General features: G+C 37.1%; 4 protein-coding genes across 5 annotated transcripts in view; 1 reads left to right on the top strand and 3 right to left on the bottom strand.

The window, feature by feature from the left end:
* The first annotated feature begins 3835 nt into the window (after positions 1–3835).
* The window catches only part of LOC134824930 (anion exchange protein 3-like), a 59918-nt gene continuing 45788 nt past the window's right edge, over positions 3836–17965 (top strand). The window contains exons 1-4 of the mRNA XM_063836944.1: positions 3836–3972; positions 4387–4544; positions 4836–4934; positions 5096–5212. Of these exons, the coding sequence (XP_063693014.1) occupies positions 3842–3972; positions 4387–4544; positions 4836–4934; positions 5096–5212 (505 nt within the window). The 5' untranslated portion in view covers positions 3836–3841. The remainder of the gene's footprint in view (positions 3973–4386; positions 4545–4835; positions 4935–5095; positions 5213–17965) is intronic.
* LOC134824939 (uncharacterized) lies at positions 5583–6917 on the bottom strand. Of its 2 annotated transcripts, none has more exons than XM_063836953.1 (4): positions 6710–6917; positions 6182–6406; positions 5851–5965; positions 5583–5688 (listed from the first exon to the last, which is right to left on the bottom strand). In XM_063836953.1, the coding sequence occupies exons 1-4, from the start codon at positions 6789–6791 to the stop codon at positions 5598–5600; spliced, it is 513 nt and encodes a 170-aa protein (XP_063693023.1). In that variant the 5' UTR covers positions 6792–6917; the 3' UTR covers positions 5583–5597. The 2 variants fall into 2 exon arrangements, with proteins under 2 accessions (XP_063693023.1, XP_063693025.1); XM_063836955.1 differs by having other exon boundaries at positions 6182–6403.
* LOC134824942 (uncharacterized) lies at positions 7870–9755 on the bottom strand. Its single transcript, XM_063836959.1, has 5 exons — positions 9655–9755; positions 9066–9157; positions 8730–8836; positions 8358–8426; positions 7870–8086 (listed from the first exon to the last, which is right to left on the bottom strand). The coding sequence occupies exons 1-5, from the start codon at positions 9678–9680 to the stop codon at positions 8021–8023; spliced, it is 360 nt and encodes a 119-aa protein (XP_063693029.1). The 5' UTR covers positions 9681–9755; the 3' UTR covers positions 7870–8020.
* Positions 13329–14915, bottom strand: LOC134824941 (uncharacterized). The gene is made up of 4 exons (XM_063836958.1): positions 14754–14915; positions 14481–14590; positions 13797–13887; positions 13329–13647 (listed from the first exon to the last, which is right to left on the bottom strand). The coding sequence occupies exons 1-4, from the start codon at positions 14773–14775 to the stop codon at positions 13445–13447; spliced, it is 426 nt and encodes a 141-aa protein (XP_063693028.1). The 5' UTR covers positions 14776–14915; the 3' UTR covers positions 13329–13444.

The raw sequence follows: 17965 nt of genomic DNA, 5'->3' as shown, positions 1-17965 counted from the left end.
TGTGCAACGGTCTTTGTAAATCTTAATGCTATTGAATATAAGACACAACATAATATTTACTATTGTATGGAATAACGTTAAGCAGCAGACACGGATCTATAGTAATATAATCTATAAATATTACATTTATAATAATAGTATAAGCCACTCGTTGATCTAGATTCTGTAGGATCAACCTGCAACCATCATAATCCGAATGAAAATCATGAAAATTTCACATTTCTAGGCGTAAATATCTTTGCTAGAAGCTGAAACATTTATTAACCTCGTTGCTAATGGATAATTTATACAATAAACATGCTCCTTCGACGAAATTTGAGACAAATATGTTATTACCCATCTCGCGAAACGTACTATACAACAGATGGAGCAACGCGTTTATCACATTAATGACCAGAGCATAACGAATTATGCTATTTATGACATATGAGCTGAGTAAAATATGAAGATAACAATATTGAAACATTTCAATATGATCAGGATAACAATAAATTGAAAAGCTGTATACACTTCGTTATTTATCCACGTTAAATTATAATTTATAAATCTAGGGACTGTTTATTTTGAAACAGCAGGTTATGAGTTGTTGATTCCACAGTGACGAAACTAAACCTGTCTAACGAATCAACAGGACCCTATCCTAATTCCTAGCTATGTTATCTATCTCTAGATTATAGTAAAACCGGCAGATAACAACTAACCATATCCAGAACCGCTCTCACAGCAACAAATCATTAACAGTAACGAGATTAAATTGAACAGATGGAAGGTATTAACTTATGAAGGTTGAAAGGTATAGCGTGTTGAAATTGAATAGGCTTTGAATTCAGCAGGCGATATTTTCTGTTCTCTCGAGTCATAATATTATCTATATATAATATTATTATGTATATAACTTTTTGTAAATTGGTCATTAGAACTACCGGCACCGTCCAGGCAACAAACAAACAAACATAGGAGTATATATCATTTAATCAATTGATGTGGATTCTGTCGGGGGAGGCAAGGCATATTGTTTCGACACGTGACTGTAATATGAATAAGCCAACCAGCATCCACTATTGACCAAAACAACCCTAGAATTAATGTCACGTGTCAAAAAATATGGCCCTCACCTCCTCCGAAAGAATTCACGTTTATCGAACGACGAGCATCTCCTTTAACATCGTGCTCTTGATTTGGTTACGATGCTGCGATCTAAAAAGCAAAAGTAGAAAGACCAGAGAGTCATCAACTTGAATATAACTGCAGATAACTCACTGCAAGAAGATGTTGGAGAATGAAAGTGCACTACATCATATGCCAGGTGCACACGCTGACGAATGTAAAGCTAAAAATATAGAATTATTGATGCACGATACTTGTATTTGCCTGCACTTCCTTGATGCTATCATGTCCGTAGTACATCATATCCAGTAAACAATTGAAATTAATTAAGATCTTATATTATGCAGCATGGAAATAATGAAATGGAGAAATGTCTGCTTGCTGACTCATTCAATTATTCGACACGTTTCAGCTACCTGCTAATATCCTTGTGTTTACAGGATAAAACAAGACGACGAGCAGTCAGGACAAAAAGTTAGTCAGTTTAAATTTTGACATATTTCGTAGCAAATATTTAAATTTTATCGTGTCGGCCTCTTTTAAAGTGTCAACATTAAAAATACACTTTATGCTAATGCTATATGCCTGCGACCTGTCATCAAATATATTTGGTTTAGATTGGTGACAATTTTCTTAAAACTACCGAACAAAAATTAAGTAGCGAGCATAGTTTCTAGAAAAATTGCTGAGTATGGTACTAAAAATTCACTACATATCTAGTTTGACCTTTAAGACGGAGTTTAGTCTAATGTCTGCGCGGCTGGAAAAAGGAAACTTTGTTGAATATTTCATCCTACATAGCTAGAGGAAACTCAGCGATGGAATTATAGCATAACTTCTATCACCATAATTCCATCGCCAATCGCCATAAGCATAAGATTATTATGCCTTAATATGATTGGCTCATACCGTGTGATAAAAGCCGAGACAGATCTTCCTACAAAGCACATTGTTGCTGAGTCAGACAATGGGATGGGCTTCCATATAATTGGGATTATTTTGGATAAACAGTGTCTTACGATGTACAGCACGTACGCGACGATAATTATACAGTGTGATTATAACTCTCCAAGGCTTCAGATTCACCACTACTATAATAAAGTAATAAGCCACTTTATGCAAAGATGCAAATGAAGGTATACAAAATTACCACTCAATTTAAACATCTAGGGGGTGATTATAAATTATATCTAAACATTGGTCAGGCGTCAGACCTATGAGGGAATGGGTTTCAGAATACCTCGATTCATCAGCTGATACGGTGCACAACGAAATTCTTCAAAATTGTTCACTCGTATCAGTAAATTAAAAGATCTTGTGGAACATGTGGCTGACAATGTGTCTCTAAGTACTAGTAGCTGGTCTGATAAATATGAGCAGCTGGTTTGGAATCTAAATTAGTCACTGAGAAATTTCATAAACTTTCGAGATTGATTTTGCCAAGAATCTAGCTAAAATCGATTTTTAAAAGGTGCGTTTGATGCTCCACAAGGTAGCGGGATACTTTGTCAATTGATTAAAGAGTTAGGGGCCCGATTTAAGAGTTAGGGGCCCGGTTAATCGACATCATATTATCTCGTTTTTATGGACTGGTCCCCAGGATGGAGTTCAGATTAGAAGATTCTAGAAGCGATTAGATATGGATTTAAACTTTTTAGGGTTTGGGAACCGTTTACAAACCAAGAATTACGGCTGTAATTTTAGTTATCAGTGATGCCGGAAATCCTCACGTGACGTCACATTCTCCTCGCGTGACGCCACACTCTCCTCACGTGACGTCACGTGAGGAGAGTTTGACGTCACACTCTCCTCACGTGACGTCACACTCTCCTTGCTTGACGTCACACTCTCCTCGCGTTACGTCCCACTCTTCCTCACGTGACGGCACACTCTCCTCGCGTGACGGCACACTCTCCTCGCATGACGTCACACTCTCCTCGCGTGACGTCACACTCTCCTCGCGTGACGTCACACTCTCCTCGCGTGACGTCACACCCTCATTCCCTCGATTTGTAATGACAATGACATAATTCAGTAATACTCCATCTTAGACACAGGTGTTAGTGACAGAAAATAATGATCTCAATTAGAATTCATGAATTTCTCGAAAATAAAAGTAAGCTATAGCTTATGGTAAATCAAAATGAGATGTAACGTAGAAAAGTTTGTGCTCGCTTTAAAGCAGTTGTATCTCCAGGCAAAATAACGTAGCCAGTATGACGTCACACTCTCCTCGCGTGACGTCACACAAAATAACATGGCCAGTTGATTTATCAGATTCTAGAGATATATTATTTGATAAATCAAAAATGTTAATTTTCATGGAATCATTTATATTAATTTGCACTTGGTCACACCTTTCCAGTAAAACAGTAAGAATGAAGATTATAGCTTTATATTTACAAACACAATACAATTTGTCCCCTCTAAAACGAAATCTAATTTCAATGGATCAGGACTTGTCTGGTTTAGATTACAATTGGACCAAAATCAAACGGAGCAGCAAGTATTGTTATTGTCAAATATTGTTATTGTCGACGATTAGCAAGATTATACACTATACAGTCAACGAAAGAACCAAAGTAGCCGATATAATAAACAATAGTTGTGTATTCGCGGTATAAGACAGATATGATATAATATGTGTTATTGACATGATTCCTATGTAATGTCCAGATTGGTGAATTGTCGTTATATCAGTGATTAATTAATTAAATTTCAGCTGCGGAGTGTGATGTCAGGGTTTGGAATCACAATAGCAATGATAACGATGATAATTGTAGCTAATTTAACGACAAGTGTTTACACGGAGCCTCTTGTCATGCCGGACAAGTTCCAACACACTGCAACTAAACGAGAATCATGGTAACCACACTTTCATCACATTGTAACTGTAATTCAAAATTGAAAATTACCGATCTTTTTGGAAAGGGGTTTTTTGCTCTCTTCTGTACAAGGCCCTTAATAATCACTGGGGGTCTCATTACTATATGAGTGAAGGTAACCACCACTCTCTCCACACGTGACGTCACATTATCCCTCACGTTGCGTCACACTCTCCCTCACGTGACGTCACACTCTCCCTCACGTGACGTCACACTCCCTCACGTGACGTAACACTCTCCCTCACGTGACGTCACATTCTCCCACACGTGACGTCACACTCTCCCTCACGTGACACTCTCCCTCACGTGACGTCACACTCTCCCTCACGTGACGTCACACTCTCCCTCACGTGACGTCACATTCTCCCTCACGTGACGTCACACTCCATCCCAGGTATATAGACATGTTCGACACCTCCTACACCTCCATCTCCATCCCTCTGCTAGCTATCTCAGCTGTAATACCCGCCTTCCTGGTCTCTGTACTGATCATCATGGAGAGTCATCTCACCGGGGTTCTGGTTAGGAAACCTGGTCACAGACTCGTCAAAGGTTATAGGATATTACATTTTGAGTTGTATTTATTATTTTATTAAAGTTCTGTAGTATGTTTAATTTATGACTTTTTCTAAAGTTAGTTTCTGTCAAGAATCAATGTTTCCCGCAATCGGACTACGAATTGTTCCAATAAAATCTTTATAACATTGGCAGAATTTCTGTGTTCCTTTAATTAGGCAGTTACCTTGTTACTCTACCTCATCTTCTTTACCATTCAAGCTTTTTATTAAGAATTAAAACAAGGCCTTGATATTATTGTTGTAATTAATTTAAAACTATTTCCAGGTTGTACACCTAACTGGGACACGTTTCTGATGGGAGCTATCCTCTTAGTATGTTCTCTATTAGGACTACCCTGGCTCTGTGCTGACTCTGTTAGAACTAGTGAGTATACTGTGAGGGTATGTGACGTCACGTGAAATAGTTAGACGTCACGTTAGAGTGTGATGTCAGGTGAGAGAGAGCGAGTATGACGTCACGCGAGGGAGAGTCGCATGTCCCACTTTAGCTCACACAGAGAAATAACCCTCTCTTCTCTCACCCAGTTGAGCACATCAAGACCCTGACAGTGTACAGCAAGTACTCCGCTCCCGGAGAGAAACCACGTGTTCTGTACATCCACGAACAGAGAGTCACTATAGTGCTTGTTCATGTTCTAGTCGGTAAGTTAGTTAACTCTACCGTACTCTGTTTAGCTTATCCATATTCCATACTCCACAGTATTTTAAGAATTAAGACATTTAAGACATTTAATTTGTAATTTCTTCGAAAAAGTCATTCTGTATGTGCTCAAATGTACACAATCAACAGAAAAAACACCAATTTCAGTATGGAAATCAAATAACAATTAAAATCAGCTATTCTCGCTGAGCCCACCCTCCGATCTCCTCACTGTTATCTCCCTCTAATCATCATCCTCGTAAACACACAGTACCCACTTGTACCGAGGGTTTGAGTGTAGTCCTTCACTGCACACGTCACACTCTCCCTCACGTGACGTCACACATTCCCTCACGTGACGTCACACTCTCTCACTGTTATCTCCCTCTAATCATCATCCTCGTAAACACACAGTACCCACTTGTACCGAAGGTTTGGAGTGTAGTCCTTCACTGCACACCCAACCTCTCCGTCCACCCTGGGGAGAGAGATAAATGTGAACGACCCCTTATGACACTTGAAAATGAACCGTATTTAATATAAAGGTGGTGCCAACCTCAAAACAGGAAGGGTTATTTTGAAATACCGCTCTTATAATCTATGATAATAAAGTTAGGGTGACTCAAAAGTATGATCGTACTTTCTTATTCTTCTGACCCTGCCCTTGGAGATGTAGTCATCACATTGTCGTATAAGAGCGCAGATAGACATGTCATCATCATCGTCACTACTGTCATCATCACTCACCGCCTCCCCTGTCGTAGATATCTATATAAATCTTTGTTGTCAATATTGCTTGTCGATATCCGGAAAACTCATACAGTATTTGAATTATTGTTGATATTGTTTTTGTGCTTTCGTCCTTGATAAAAAGGCGTTCCAACAACATGTTTATTGTTTGCGGGAACTAGGATTATATCTACGTTAGTTAAAGTTAATGGTTAATCTTAAATACAAAATAATGACCGTACCATCACATCGTCGATCACGTTCGAGCATGGAGTAAGCCCTGGTGGCCAGCCTAGAGCTCCACGGTAGCTTAAACCAGCGTTTGTGAGTGTTCTTGAGACAGTCCAACATGTCCGAGGAGGTGATATAGTTGGGCGGGTCTAGTTGGTATAGTTGGTCTAGTTGGTCTAGTTGAGATGTGTTGTTGCCAGATTCTATCTGGGACACGGTACCGAGGTAGCTTCCTTCTGGGTGTTCAGCGGTTGTGAGAAACTAATCGTGGGAGGGGGAGACAATTATGGTGATATTATTGTTTAGGAGGCTGTACTTTTTGTTTTGCTTATGTGTGATGATAAGACACTAGACAGCTCTGCTAAAATTGGCGCCTGACTAGTAGTTTCTCTCAGTATTAAAGCACGTCAAATTGATACGTTAACGTTAAAAATAAAAGAAGCCAGTATCATTTGGAAACACTATAATATTGGAGAATTATCGAAAACTGAATTGATTTTCATCAGCCAGAAGTTAAAACCATTTTTATATAATTTTACCTGCAAACAACAATAGTGCTGTCGAAAGAATAAAAGCAACACCAAAAAGCACAGCAATGGGGCGCCGCTGTAAGTGAATCATCTCACGATTGTCAACCTCAGCACCAAATCAAGGAACATATTAAAATAAATGCGAGTTTGAAACCATTATCATTTCTACTTATGAAAGAAGAGAAAAGAAATAGCACGTGTATGGATGTAGAACACGGTGGTCAGGTGCTGTTTCTCCTCCTTTAAAAGAAGTCCCGTGTTTTTTGTTAACGTCTAGCCATCAGGTATGAAGGTGTAACTTACCGGATTTCAGACATAATTTAACAGAGAGGGCGGATGAGGTTTTTACTTCTAGAACAAACCTTATTTCAGAAAATGAAATCTGTAGAGTGATTAGTGTCTACAGCTGGTTAAATTTGGGGATGATCTCGTTTTTCAGTGAGTGAAGGCGGAATAAAAGTGAATGTTTAATTTCTTTTAATGTTTTGCCCCTCATTGATTATTGCACCTGGATTTCTATATTATGTAACGATTATACACCCCCTGTCCTCTGCTGTACCTTCAATTGAATATTTTTATTTGTTGTATCATATCCTTATCTGATATCACAGTTGACAAAAGACAAAACATGCAAAAAAACATCATAATTACAAAAGCTGATCAATGTTTGGCCGGTTTGAAGAATTAATTACACTTATCTTAGGGGGGCGCAAAATCGTCGTTTGAATGTGGGACAATTTTGAAAAACTTAACTGAGGTACTAGCAAAACTGCGCGTTTTGCTCTAGAAACACACTTTTTTAGAGATTTTACCGGCGTGCCCTCTGAAATCATCTAATTTTACCAATTTTAGGGAGGGGGCAAAAGTCAGTATCCATACGTTGGCCTTAATAGCTCAGTCACTGAGTGCCTAATTGAAATTATTCTTACGTCAAATTTATACTGGGTACTGCTAGGTAGTCACTAGCCAGCACTTTAAAAGGGAACAATAGCTGGCTACTAACTGTGCCCTTAACATCTGACCGTGCCCTTAAACATCTGATTGTGAACAAACGGAAATTTACAAATTAGAAGTCCCCTTTCAGTGATAAATAATCGGAATAAAATAGTATTTTTACTTCTACTGAAGTACTGATCTGTTAGCAACTCAACAGTTAATGGTAAAGACTTAAAGCTTTAAAGATAAAACATCCATCAGATTTTAGTTATCTCGCCTTTAAACATGGTTAAACAAATAAAACAACCGTTTTTGCAAGAAACATGGTATGCAATGTTTTCAAATTTGAAAAATGAGTGCTCTCGATCATGCTCAGTCCCTCAACTAATATTTTTTGTAGTGGCAGATAATCTTCACTCTCTTTCCAGTCTGCTGCACCGTACAACCAACCTGAACAATTTAATATGCGTTAGCAAATGTATGGATCGTCTGTACTCTGTTCCCATGCATATCATACATTATTTTTGGAGAGTCCAGAATGATCCGGTTTAAAGTGCCTCACTGTGTTGATAACTTGATAAATAAATATGCTAATTATTTATTTATTAAGTTATTTATTAAGTTATTTATTAAGTTAACACAATAAGGCACTTTTAACCGGTCTTTTCTGGACAGTATTGATATTGATAAACTCCTGGAATTAATCGCTTCATTTACCCACCTCTCCACTAGAAAATCTCCTGATTTCGTACATCTTCGACCTGAAGTACTTCAAACACGAACCTTTAACCTGGAAGGAGCTTTGTTAGATAATTTAACTGCACCATTTTAGTCAAACTGAAATGAGTAGCTTTTAGGCACAACTGGCAACCAGCATCTTTCTGGCGCCATTGAGAACAGATGCCCAAAATATATATATAATATATACTTTTTACTATTAGTACTGTAGATCAAGAACACAAAATGTTCTTCGTTCATGCCCCTTGCATATAATTCTTTCCTAAATCGACAAAATATCAGATAAGAGTGTGATCTGTAACTAAAATCTACATCTATGTTAGCCAGTAACCAATACAGAAACTTGAATTCTCACCGTCATAGTAGAATCAGAACCATGACCCAGGGATGACAACCCCTCCTTGAACTCAGTTTCAAATTCTACATCACCCTCTTCAGTTTCTACATCACCCTCTTCAGTTTCTGAAATCCTCGAATTGATTACAAATAGATAATTTCGCTTAAAATTGTCCCATTGAGCTCGAATATAAAACTCCTGATAATTTCTCACTTCGCGCGTGCAAAAGTTTAGCGAACACTACATTCCCATCTTAACGTGAATCACATGATCGAGCTCTTAACACAGAAAAGTGTCCTGTAATGTTCCTGCAATATATGAAATAGTGATATTAGTATTACAGCATACACATACCTGTAGTATCTCTTCGTCTCCTGTCCTCTCCCTGTAATACCTGCTGTGCCTTGCGGACTAGTCCTCCATTCCAGTCAATGTGGAAGTAATGCCTGCGGAGGTGTATTCTTATTCAGTCTTCTGTTTAAATCGAAACAATATATTAAATTTGGTACCGTACTTCCTTGGATGTTGTTGATCTTGCAATCATGAGTTTTAAACTGTTCATTAAATCCCTGAACGACTGTCACGTGTCATAACAACATGGCTCACCCAGTATCCAAGGTTAAAATTATCAGTAATAATTGTCGTACACAAGCACGCATCATGCAACCCTCATCCCCCAATAGTTAATATAAACCTAAACCCAAATCATTTTTCACTAATATGTCACTAATATGTCACTAATGTGTCACTAACACTCTAACAGGTCACTAATGTGTCACTAATGTGTCACTAATATGTCACTAATGTGTCACTAATGTGTCACTAATGTGTCACTAATAGGTCACTAATATGTCACTTATAGGGCACTAATGTGTCACTAATGCAAATGGTTCACTAATGTGTCACTAATGTGTCACTTATGGGTCACTAATGTGTCACTAACCAGTGAGAAGATTCCAGACAGTCCATCTCTCTGTTCTCAACAGAATTATAACCATACGCCGTACTAAGTATTAACACAAAAACCACCAGCAGTGTGTTCTTCATCTTACGATTAATTCCTTGCAATGAATATTTCCGGTCAAGTCGCCTTGTTAAAGCAAGTAGTTAATATCCGAACGATTTCAAGGACGATCAAAGATCCCGAACAATAGTCAGAGATTTGCACCGTGTTACTTTTAGGCGGCGGCGGTCTGGACGCAAAATTGTTCGGCTCCGGCGGTCTGTGCGCAAAAATTGGTCGGCGGCGGCGGTCTGGACGCCAAAATTGGTCGGCGGCGGCGGTCTGTCTACTAGATATCCAAACCAAGGTCTACTGTGTACATGATGGTAATTTAGTTGTGTAACTGATGTACCTAAGGGCGAATAAATTTGGTTACCATACTTTTAGTCACAAATTTCATAAATTTTTTTTGTCTACAACAATTTTAGTCACATTTTTCGACTTTTCGAGACCATTTTTCATTCCATTTCTTTGATTTTCGATTATTTAGCTAGTTTTTTTAACGATTTCGCATAAAAAGTCATACTATATAGTTAGGCATGTTGATTAAATGATTTGTTGCAATAAAGAAATAAAAGAAATAATTTGTAAAATAAAATGCTATCTATCAATTCTATTCGGCAATGACACCCGTCTGAGCATTACAGATTAATGCTGAAATGCATTACTCAGGAATTTCAATAACATCAGATCCAGAGTCTGTGACTCTGTATCACTAAGTTCTTCAGTACGCTGTTCGGTTTCTTTTTCACCCTTTTTCGACTTTACCATTTCTGTCGGTACGACGTAGTTTATGTCGATATGATCCTTCAGCCGTTTCAACAGAACATTTTGGGATGGATCGATTAAAAATATAATGTCCAAGAGGAGCTCTAACCCTTTAAGTGCAATAAGACTTTGTTACAGTTCGTAGTTTCACAACAGTCTTTCCTCCCAACAAAGTAGTTCAGCAGTAGGAACGATAATGTCATTATATTGATTATAAACAATGTAAGCTCAATGCTATTCATGTCATATATTATGCTCTACTAAAATTTTGGTCTCCTTTAAAATTAGTCGCCGAAAAAATTAGTCTTATGAAATTTGTTTTACAACAATTTTAGTCAAAAGTTTGACTAAATTTATGGTATAACTAAATTATTCGTTCTTAAGGTATATGAATTGATTTCTTAAAATCACTCTACATTGAAGAACTAATTTATCGTTAACAGCTGTATTTGTTGATCTGACGGCCAATACCTCAAAGACCGCGGTCTGGGTCAAAATGTCGCGGCGGCGGTCTGGGTCAAAATTTCGCAGTGGCGGTCTGTGTCAAAATTTCGCGGCGGCGGTGGCATCGCGGTGGTGCACGTCTCTGGTCCCTCATAAAATATTAATGCTAACATGATAAGTTAAGAAGTAAAACGTTCTGCAAAATAAGAAACTCAAGAGTTTCCACTGTTATAGAGTTATAGAAGAGAATGAGGAAGGCATCGAAAGGTTGCTCTTATAAATAACAGATAGCAATTTAAATACGACGACAACTGCAAACATTCTCTGCCATACACCCTTAACCGCCCTAACTAGAACACACAATTATTGCACCTGAACCTAGCAGATCTAAATAATACAATTACTAATAAAATTACTACTGGCTCCGCCGTCTTACTAATAAATAACTACGTCTAGTTTTGCGAGAACTAATCTTTCCCTGCGTGTTTTTGATATAGGAATATCATATTAGCGATAAAGTGCTGCCAGATGGTAACTCATTTAAGGCGGGTATTAATGATCACATACTTGACTAGTTGTAGGTTGTAAACTAGAATCGTCTATGAAGTCTTTTAATTTATCTGCATTGTAATTATGGCGATTGTTCAAAAAATAATGAAATGTAACGAAGATAATACATAATGCATACTTCCGACTTCCTAGTTACTGTAGTACCTATAGTAACTAAAGTTACTTCCTGCATCATAGTTACTGTAGTAACTATAGTGGTAACTATAGTAGTAACTATAGTAGTAACTATAGTTACTGAATGCTCGTCCAAAGTACTAACCTGCAGCTGATCAGCCCATTCCAAACTATAATCTGCCAGACGCTGTATGGTAACTTATTTAAAGTGGGTCTTAATGATTGTTTTTACAGTAAGTTATTTGACTTATTAAGGGTAGGAGAATATCGGTGCATATCTAGTGCGCGAGATCATTAAGAATTTAATGTAATGGTTCTTGTTTAAATTCGCAAACAAATGGATTTAGTAATAAGAAATATTTCCAACATGTTCAACATGTTCAACATGTTCAACATGGTATTTCAAAGTTATTTAAATAACTCATTTAAAGTCAACATAAATGACGACCAATAATGGTTTTCACAGTTACCTAATACTTATTTTACTGTAGGATATCTCCAGCACTTAAATGTTTGAGAATTGTTTACGCATTTTAACCAAACTAAAACTGAAGGATCATTGGTGAGGAGTGAGGACAGGATATAATTCAAAGTTTTGATATGCAACTAAATTCAAGGTTATCTAAACAAACGATCACGTGCCAGTGCCACTGATCACCATCTTTTCAAAAAAAGTAAGAAAGTACAACTACGGATAATATTGATGGAATGACCGTTTCAGCACCTTTTTATTCAATCAGGATCGCCCAAACAGTCACATGACCACAAGTTCCGTGCTACCACCCCCGCCAAATTATAACCAGGAGTTTGTTGGAAGTCCAGCCCCTCCTATTACTATCAAGACAGCTGCACTGTAAACTGTTAGCAGCCAATCAGAAGTATATTTACTGGACACGTGAAGTTTTCCTCCTATGGATGTGGTTCAGGTGCCATCTGTTAATGACAAAGGGTTGCTCCTTTGACTCTAGATAATAGAGGTTGTTTTCAACTGATCGTCGTTATTTCACTAACTTTACTGATGATAGAAACAATATAGGGTAATTATGTTATTATAGCTTTATAGGGTAATTATGTTGTTAACAGTACATGGATCACTGCTTTAAGGCTCACTTATAAATCAAGAGGCTTGCATATAATGAACATATTGACACGGGTGCAGAGTTGAGTCTGTACGGAACCTAGTAGTTTCAGATCCTTGTTTAACTTGCCGTACAGCAAGGTCATCCACTACTTTAGCCCGGCGAGGCACATAACTCCCTCTACAACTCCATGACAAATGTTTCATATATACTAGCCGAGTTCACAAGAATATATCCTTGTGTTTGAGAAGAGCTCGTTAGAACTGCTTCCTTTCCCTTCAGTATCCAGGAAATTTGACAGGTTTTCTATCCTAATCCTTGGAATATTGAAGGGTGTAGTTTTTAGATCAATGTTGCATTTTTGAATTTAATCACTGATTATAACCAAGTTAAGAATTTAGTGGTTAAAAATGGTCATTTTCCGTCCAACACTTTTTGAGACTCACTAAAACTTTCAAAGATTCAGATGAGAACTAAATCGTATTTGGAAATGATCAACAATGTAACTTAATATCAAATATCAAATATCAAATGATGGAGTAGTTCGCTGTTTATTAGTCTCATGATTGAAATACTGATAGTTGGATAATATCCGGTTGGATAATATCTCTCAACCGGATATTATCCAACTATCAATGTAACTTAATGCAAAACATTTCATCAAAAGAGTGCACGAAAAATAGTCTTATTTTTAAGAGTCCACAAAAACAGTCTTATTTCTAAGAGTCCAGAAAAGATTATGTTTTAAAACAGTCTTATTTTTTATAGCAGCAGACAACAGCCACATATTGACCACTCTCCGCTATTCCACACCCGACCTTTGTATAACTTCCTTTCAGTGCACTCTCAGAGCCCTTCTCTTCTTCCTCATCAAAATACACTCTGCACATGCGCTCGTACATGTTCAGATTATCTTTTTTAGATAGTACGCAGAAAAGACTGACGTTTCTCTTTAACCCTGAAAATAAGCTTGCTGTTATGATAATGATAACTGCATGGGGATTTAAAGATTTGTTTGTAATTTTGGTGTGAACGTAAAATAAAGAAGCCATTTCAAAACTATTGAAATGACAACAGGGGAAGATAAAAGTGAGCTAATGAAGGTACCTTCAGATTCTAAACTGGGTCCCCCTAAACTCTGCTTTTCTTGAGATGGTTGATCTGCCACTACTTTTTTTGCCCGTTTTTCGGCAATGACCTATTTAATGAGACTGTCAATTGTTCATTGTTTATTATTACTAATCTATCACATAATTGACTAGCTAGTTGGTTGTACACTAGAATCTTCTCTGTGATCAAAGTCTCTCAATTAATCTGCATTGTAGTACTGGCGATTGTTAAAAAAGACTTCGTGAAGATTATACATAATACCTAGTTCCTAGTTACTGTAGTAACTATAGTAGTAACTTTAGTTGCTATAGTATTAACTTTAGTTATAACTATATTAGTAACTATAGTAATAACTATAGTAGTAACTATAGTAGTAACTATAGTAGTAACTATAGTAGTTTTAATACTTTCAACACTACTATATAACAAATAATTTGAGCATGAATAAGAAGTTGTTACTTTGAAACGTCGTTTATCCTAACAGTGCAATATCATTTGTCGCAAATCAGAATAATCAGAAACTATTTGGAAAACCCAAAAACTGTCTATAGTAGTAACTATAGCAGTAACTATAGTAACTGTAGTAATAACTATAGTAGTAACTATAGTAACTATAGTAGTAACTATAGTAGTAACTATAGTAGTAACTATAGTTACTGAATGCTCGTCTAAAGTACGAACCTGTAGCTGATCACCCCATTCCAAATCTGCATGTCCTTCCTTTAAGCACGTGACCTGGTCAGGACACACCACCACTAAGATACAGCAGGATAATGTAGCACATACCAACCCTGTGGGATATGTGGTGTTTTGATCGTATTTACTTCAAAAGTTGGGGCACAAGACTGAAATTTCTGAGCCACAGTTGAGGCAAAAAGTTACTTGGGGCAACCTGAAGTCTGAGCAATGATTTAGAAAATGACATGGGATCTCCTCCGAACCCTACTTACTTACCAAAACCGAGGAGCTGCGACATCGTCTGAACTTTTTTGCAACAACGTACCCAACCACAGACAATTTAAAAATGCAGGCCTTTTTAAAGACTGAAAATATTCCTCTTTCAATTACTGACGAATCCTCCTGAGATTAATTACTCACAATAATTATTGTGGCGTGATTAACTTCACCAGGGAAATAGGATTAAATGACCCTAATACTTTATTACCTTATTTTCCATTGTACACCTGTAGTGAATCTACTAAATCACCATAATTATTGAGGCTGAATGAAATATAAAATACATACTCCACAGTGCCTACAAACTAAAAAGAGCAAGCGATTTTTAATCACGAGATTTCCCATGGTAACACTATGCCCACCGGTTAAAAATTTAGAATCGTTCAACCGGTGGGCAGAGGGTTGATGTGGATAAAGTTGGGGACATAAAATAAATCAAAGAAGCCCTCTCAGACAGTTAAATAAATACATTAGTCAACTCTCTCAGCTGAGCATGATTACAATACCACTAGCTGTATATAATATGCTCATGATGATATTATAATTGTCATCAATGAGTTTCTTTATTTTAGTATTTTTAACCTATAGCATACTCCATTGTATTTCACACTGAATACTACAGTAACAGATTTTAATTCGTCAAATTTATTATTAATTACGTAATTAAAAATATAAGATTATAATATCTTACCATTGTCACTCAAAGTGTCTGTTCAACCTGTGTCTGTTAAGGATCATCGCGGATAATGCACTGCACTGGTTAGTAAGGGGGACAAAAGAAAAAAGAAAAAGAGAAAAGAAAGGGGAGAAAAAGAAAAAGTTAATGGTTGGTTCAATTATCTTGAATCGATCATTAACAATGATAAAAAAGAAGAAAAAAGATAGTTTACTGGTTGGTTAAATTCTCTAAAATCAATCACTAAAAATACAGATCCCTGTTAATAAAGAGTGTTTATGCTAAGACATTGAACCGACGCCCGCAAGTCATTCACTGTCTTAGATAAACACAAAAATTTGGTTCCTTACCTACACGTCCACATTTTGGGATCTCTGTGTAGGAAAATATTGATCCTGAAATAGTAGCGTTGTAACCATATTGTAGAAATGAATGCTCCAAAATATCACATTCATATTATGTATTTATATACAGTTAATTGTGTGGATGGCACGAATTTGTTGTGTGACATTCCACTGACAGAAATTCTGATATCAAACACAAAACTTATTCTCACATTCTCGCAACTTACCGTACTCGCAAGTCAGGGCTTTGTCTCTGGACATGAGAGCAAATCTCTTCGGTTTCTCACAGCTCACTGTTAGAACGGTTCCTGTTGGTACTGGTAATTGTGATGGTGAAACTGCCAATCCCGTGAAGTTCCAACCATCAAAACTTGTGCATTCTGAAAAGTATTCTTGTTGTATTGATGTTATAAATATTATGTTGTTGATGTTGTTGATGTTGTTGATGTTGTTAATGTTGTTAATGTTGTTAATGTTGTTAATGTTGTTAATGTTGTTAATGTTGTTAATGTTGTTAATGTTGTTAATGTTGTTAATGTTGTTAATGTTGTTAATGTTGTTAATGTTGTTAATGTTGTTAATGTTGTTAATGTTGTTAATGTTGTTAATGTTGTTCATGTTGTTCATGTTGTTCATGTTGTTCATGTTGTTCATGTTGTTCATGTTGTTCATGTTGTTAATGCTTTTAATGTTGTTCAGATTGAGAGTTACAAAGTGTCTTCTTTTTTTTCATAGGAGAGTTTGGGAAAGATTTATATCGAATATGCTTAGCACCCTCAGTCCATACATATAGTTTGATAAAAACAATCAGTATATTTCTTCTTGGAGAGGGTTCTTGAAACATATAAATGATACGAAATATTTTATTAGCAGGAGCTTTAAAAACAGTACATTTCCTAACCTGATGTACCAGTAGTAACAACCTCAAACACAACCAATTGTACACCAGTTTCTTTACTGAGTCTCACATTGTCCCCTTTAGTGTTACAGAGCAGTGTGTAGATCTGGTCTGCTTGTTCCAGTCCGTATGTTAGTTGGAGTGTTCCACAAGATGCCTGTTTTACATCTCCCTGGTATACTGACACATCTACGTTGTTGTTTTCATCTATGCATTTGATCGTGGCATCCTCGCTATTTGCACAGTTTGCGGCTTCATGGTACCAATAAGTGTTGAACCTTAAAATTTTTAATTTTAAAATATATTCAAACAATATACATACATAATTTCAGTAATGATCATTGTTCAATGTTCAGCTATAAGGTTAAACAACTTTAAAAATAGATAAAACAATACAATGAATGTAATAACACTTGTTGGACCTATAGTAGATGACAACGGTGAAGATGAAGTAGGTTTTGTCGAATTCCAGGTTGAGCCAGCGTGCTCCTTCTTCTTTTTCAGTTGAAGCCCTCGTGGAAAGATCCTTGTCGATTGCAAGATCTGCTGGGCAGCAATCTTGAGTTTCTCCAGTTGCCGCAGAAGGAGTGATCTCTCCTACCTCAGCCCATCGCTCTAGTTGGATAAACACTTATTAAATTATTAGATACTTCTAAGCTGTTGTAATGGTAAAATTATCGATTAATTATCAGGAATTGATCTTAGTCGGATAGTGGAGTTCAGTGTAGGCAGCTATTATTTAGATATTTAAGGTCACGTGATACGAAGAAATATTGAACATGTTTACCTGTACTAGTAACAGCTATTTCAAACAATGCTATATCTCCAGCAGTCTTGCTTAGTTTCACAGTGTCCCCGTCAGTGTTACAGAGAAGTGTGTAGATCTGGTCTGCTTGTTCCAGTCCGTATGATAGTTGGAGTGTTCCACAAGACTTCTTATTTACCTCTTCCTGGTACACTGACACATCTACGTTGCTATCCCTATTCACACAGGCGCTAAAATTATCTTTACTTCGTCTACACCAACTACTGGGATGGTACCAGTTGGTGTAAAACCTATAGTAGATCAGGACCTTGTGGATAAAGTAGGTTTCACCAAACTCCAGCTTGAACCAGCTTGCTGCTCCGGTACCAGCGTCAACTGCTGCACTTGTTGAGAGGACCCCGTCAACTGCGTACGCCGCTTCACAGCATTCTTTAGGAGTACTGCTGCTTGCTGTTCTTGTAGTTATCTCTGCTATTTCTAACGGTCGAACTGAAGCAAAACAGTCGTATCAAGACGAGTTGTATT

This window comes from Bolinopsis microptera, chromosome 13 (genome assembly GCF_026151205.1).
Source record: "Bolinopsis microptera isolate Bmic1 chromosome 13, MBARI_Bmic_1.0, whole genome shotgun sequence".
Taxonomy (NCBI): domain Eukaryota; kingdom Metazoa; phylum Ctenophora; class Tentaculata; order Lobata; family Bolinopsidae; genus Bolinopsis; species Bolinopsis microptera.
Note: the sequence above shows the minus strand (reverse complement) of the source record. Positions and strands in the feature narration are given on the sequence as shown.

What these genes read in the sequence shown, in the direction of transcription:
- LOC134824939 (XM_063836953.1), bottom strand. Translation starts at nt 6,791, where the DNA reads ATGATTCACTTACAGCGGCGCCCCATTGCTGTGCTTTTTGGTGTTGCT. An exon ending in AGCACTATTGTTGTTTGCAG is followed by an intron (nt 6,407 to 6,709) that starts GTAAAATTATAT and finishes CTGAACACCCAG; the next exon opens with AAGGAAGCTACCTCGGTACC. An exon ending in AGGGTCAGAAGAATAAGAAA is followed by an intron (nt 5,689 to 5,850) that starts GTACGATCATAC and finishes CTCTCTCCCCAG; the next exon opens with GGTGGACGGAGAGGTTGGGT.
- LOC134824942 (XM_063836959.1), bottom strand. Translation starts at nt 9,680, where the DNA reads ATGGACTGTCTGGAATCTTCTCACTG. An exon ending in GAGACGAAGAGATACTACAG is followed by an intron (nt 8,837 to 9,065) that starts GTATGTGTATGC and finishes CGAGGATTTCAG; the next exon opens with AAACTGAAGAGGGTGATGTA. An exon ending in GGAGATTTTCTAGTGGAGAG is followed by an intron (nt 8,087 to 8,357) that starts GTGGGTAAATGA and finishes TAAATTGTTCAG; the next exon opens with GTTGGTTGTACGGTGCAGCA.
- LOC134824941 (XM_063836958.1), bottom strand. Translation starts at nt 14,775, where the DNA reads ATGTCGCAGCTCCTCGGTTTTG. An exon ending in GTCGCAGCTCCTCGGTTTTG is followed by an intron (nt 14,591 to 14,753) that starts GTAAGTAAGTAG and finishes CATATCCCACAG; the next exon opens with GGTTGGTATGTGCTACATTA. An exon ending in AATGGGGTGATCAGCTACAG is followed by an intron (nt 13,888 to 14,480) that starts GTTCGTACTTTA and finishes CTCATTAAATAG; the next exon opens with GTCATTGCCGAAAAACGGGC.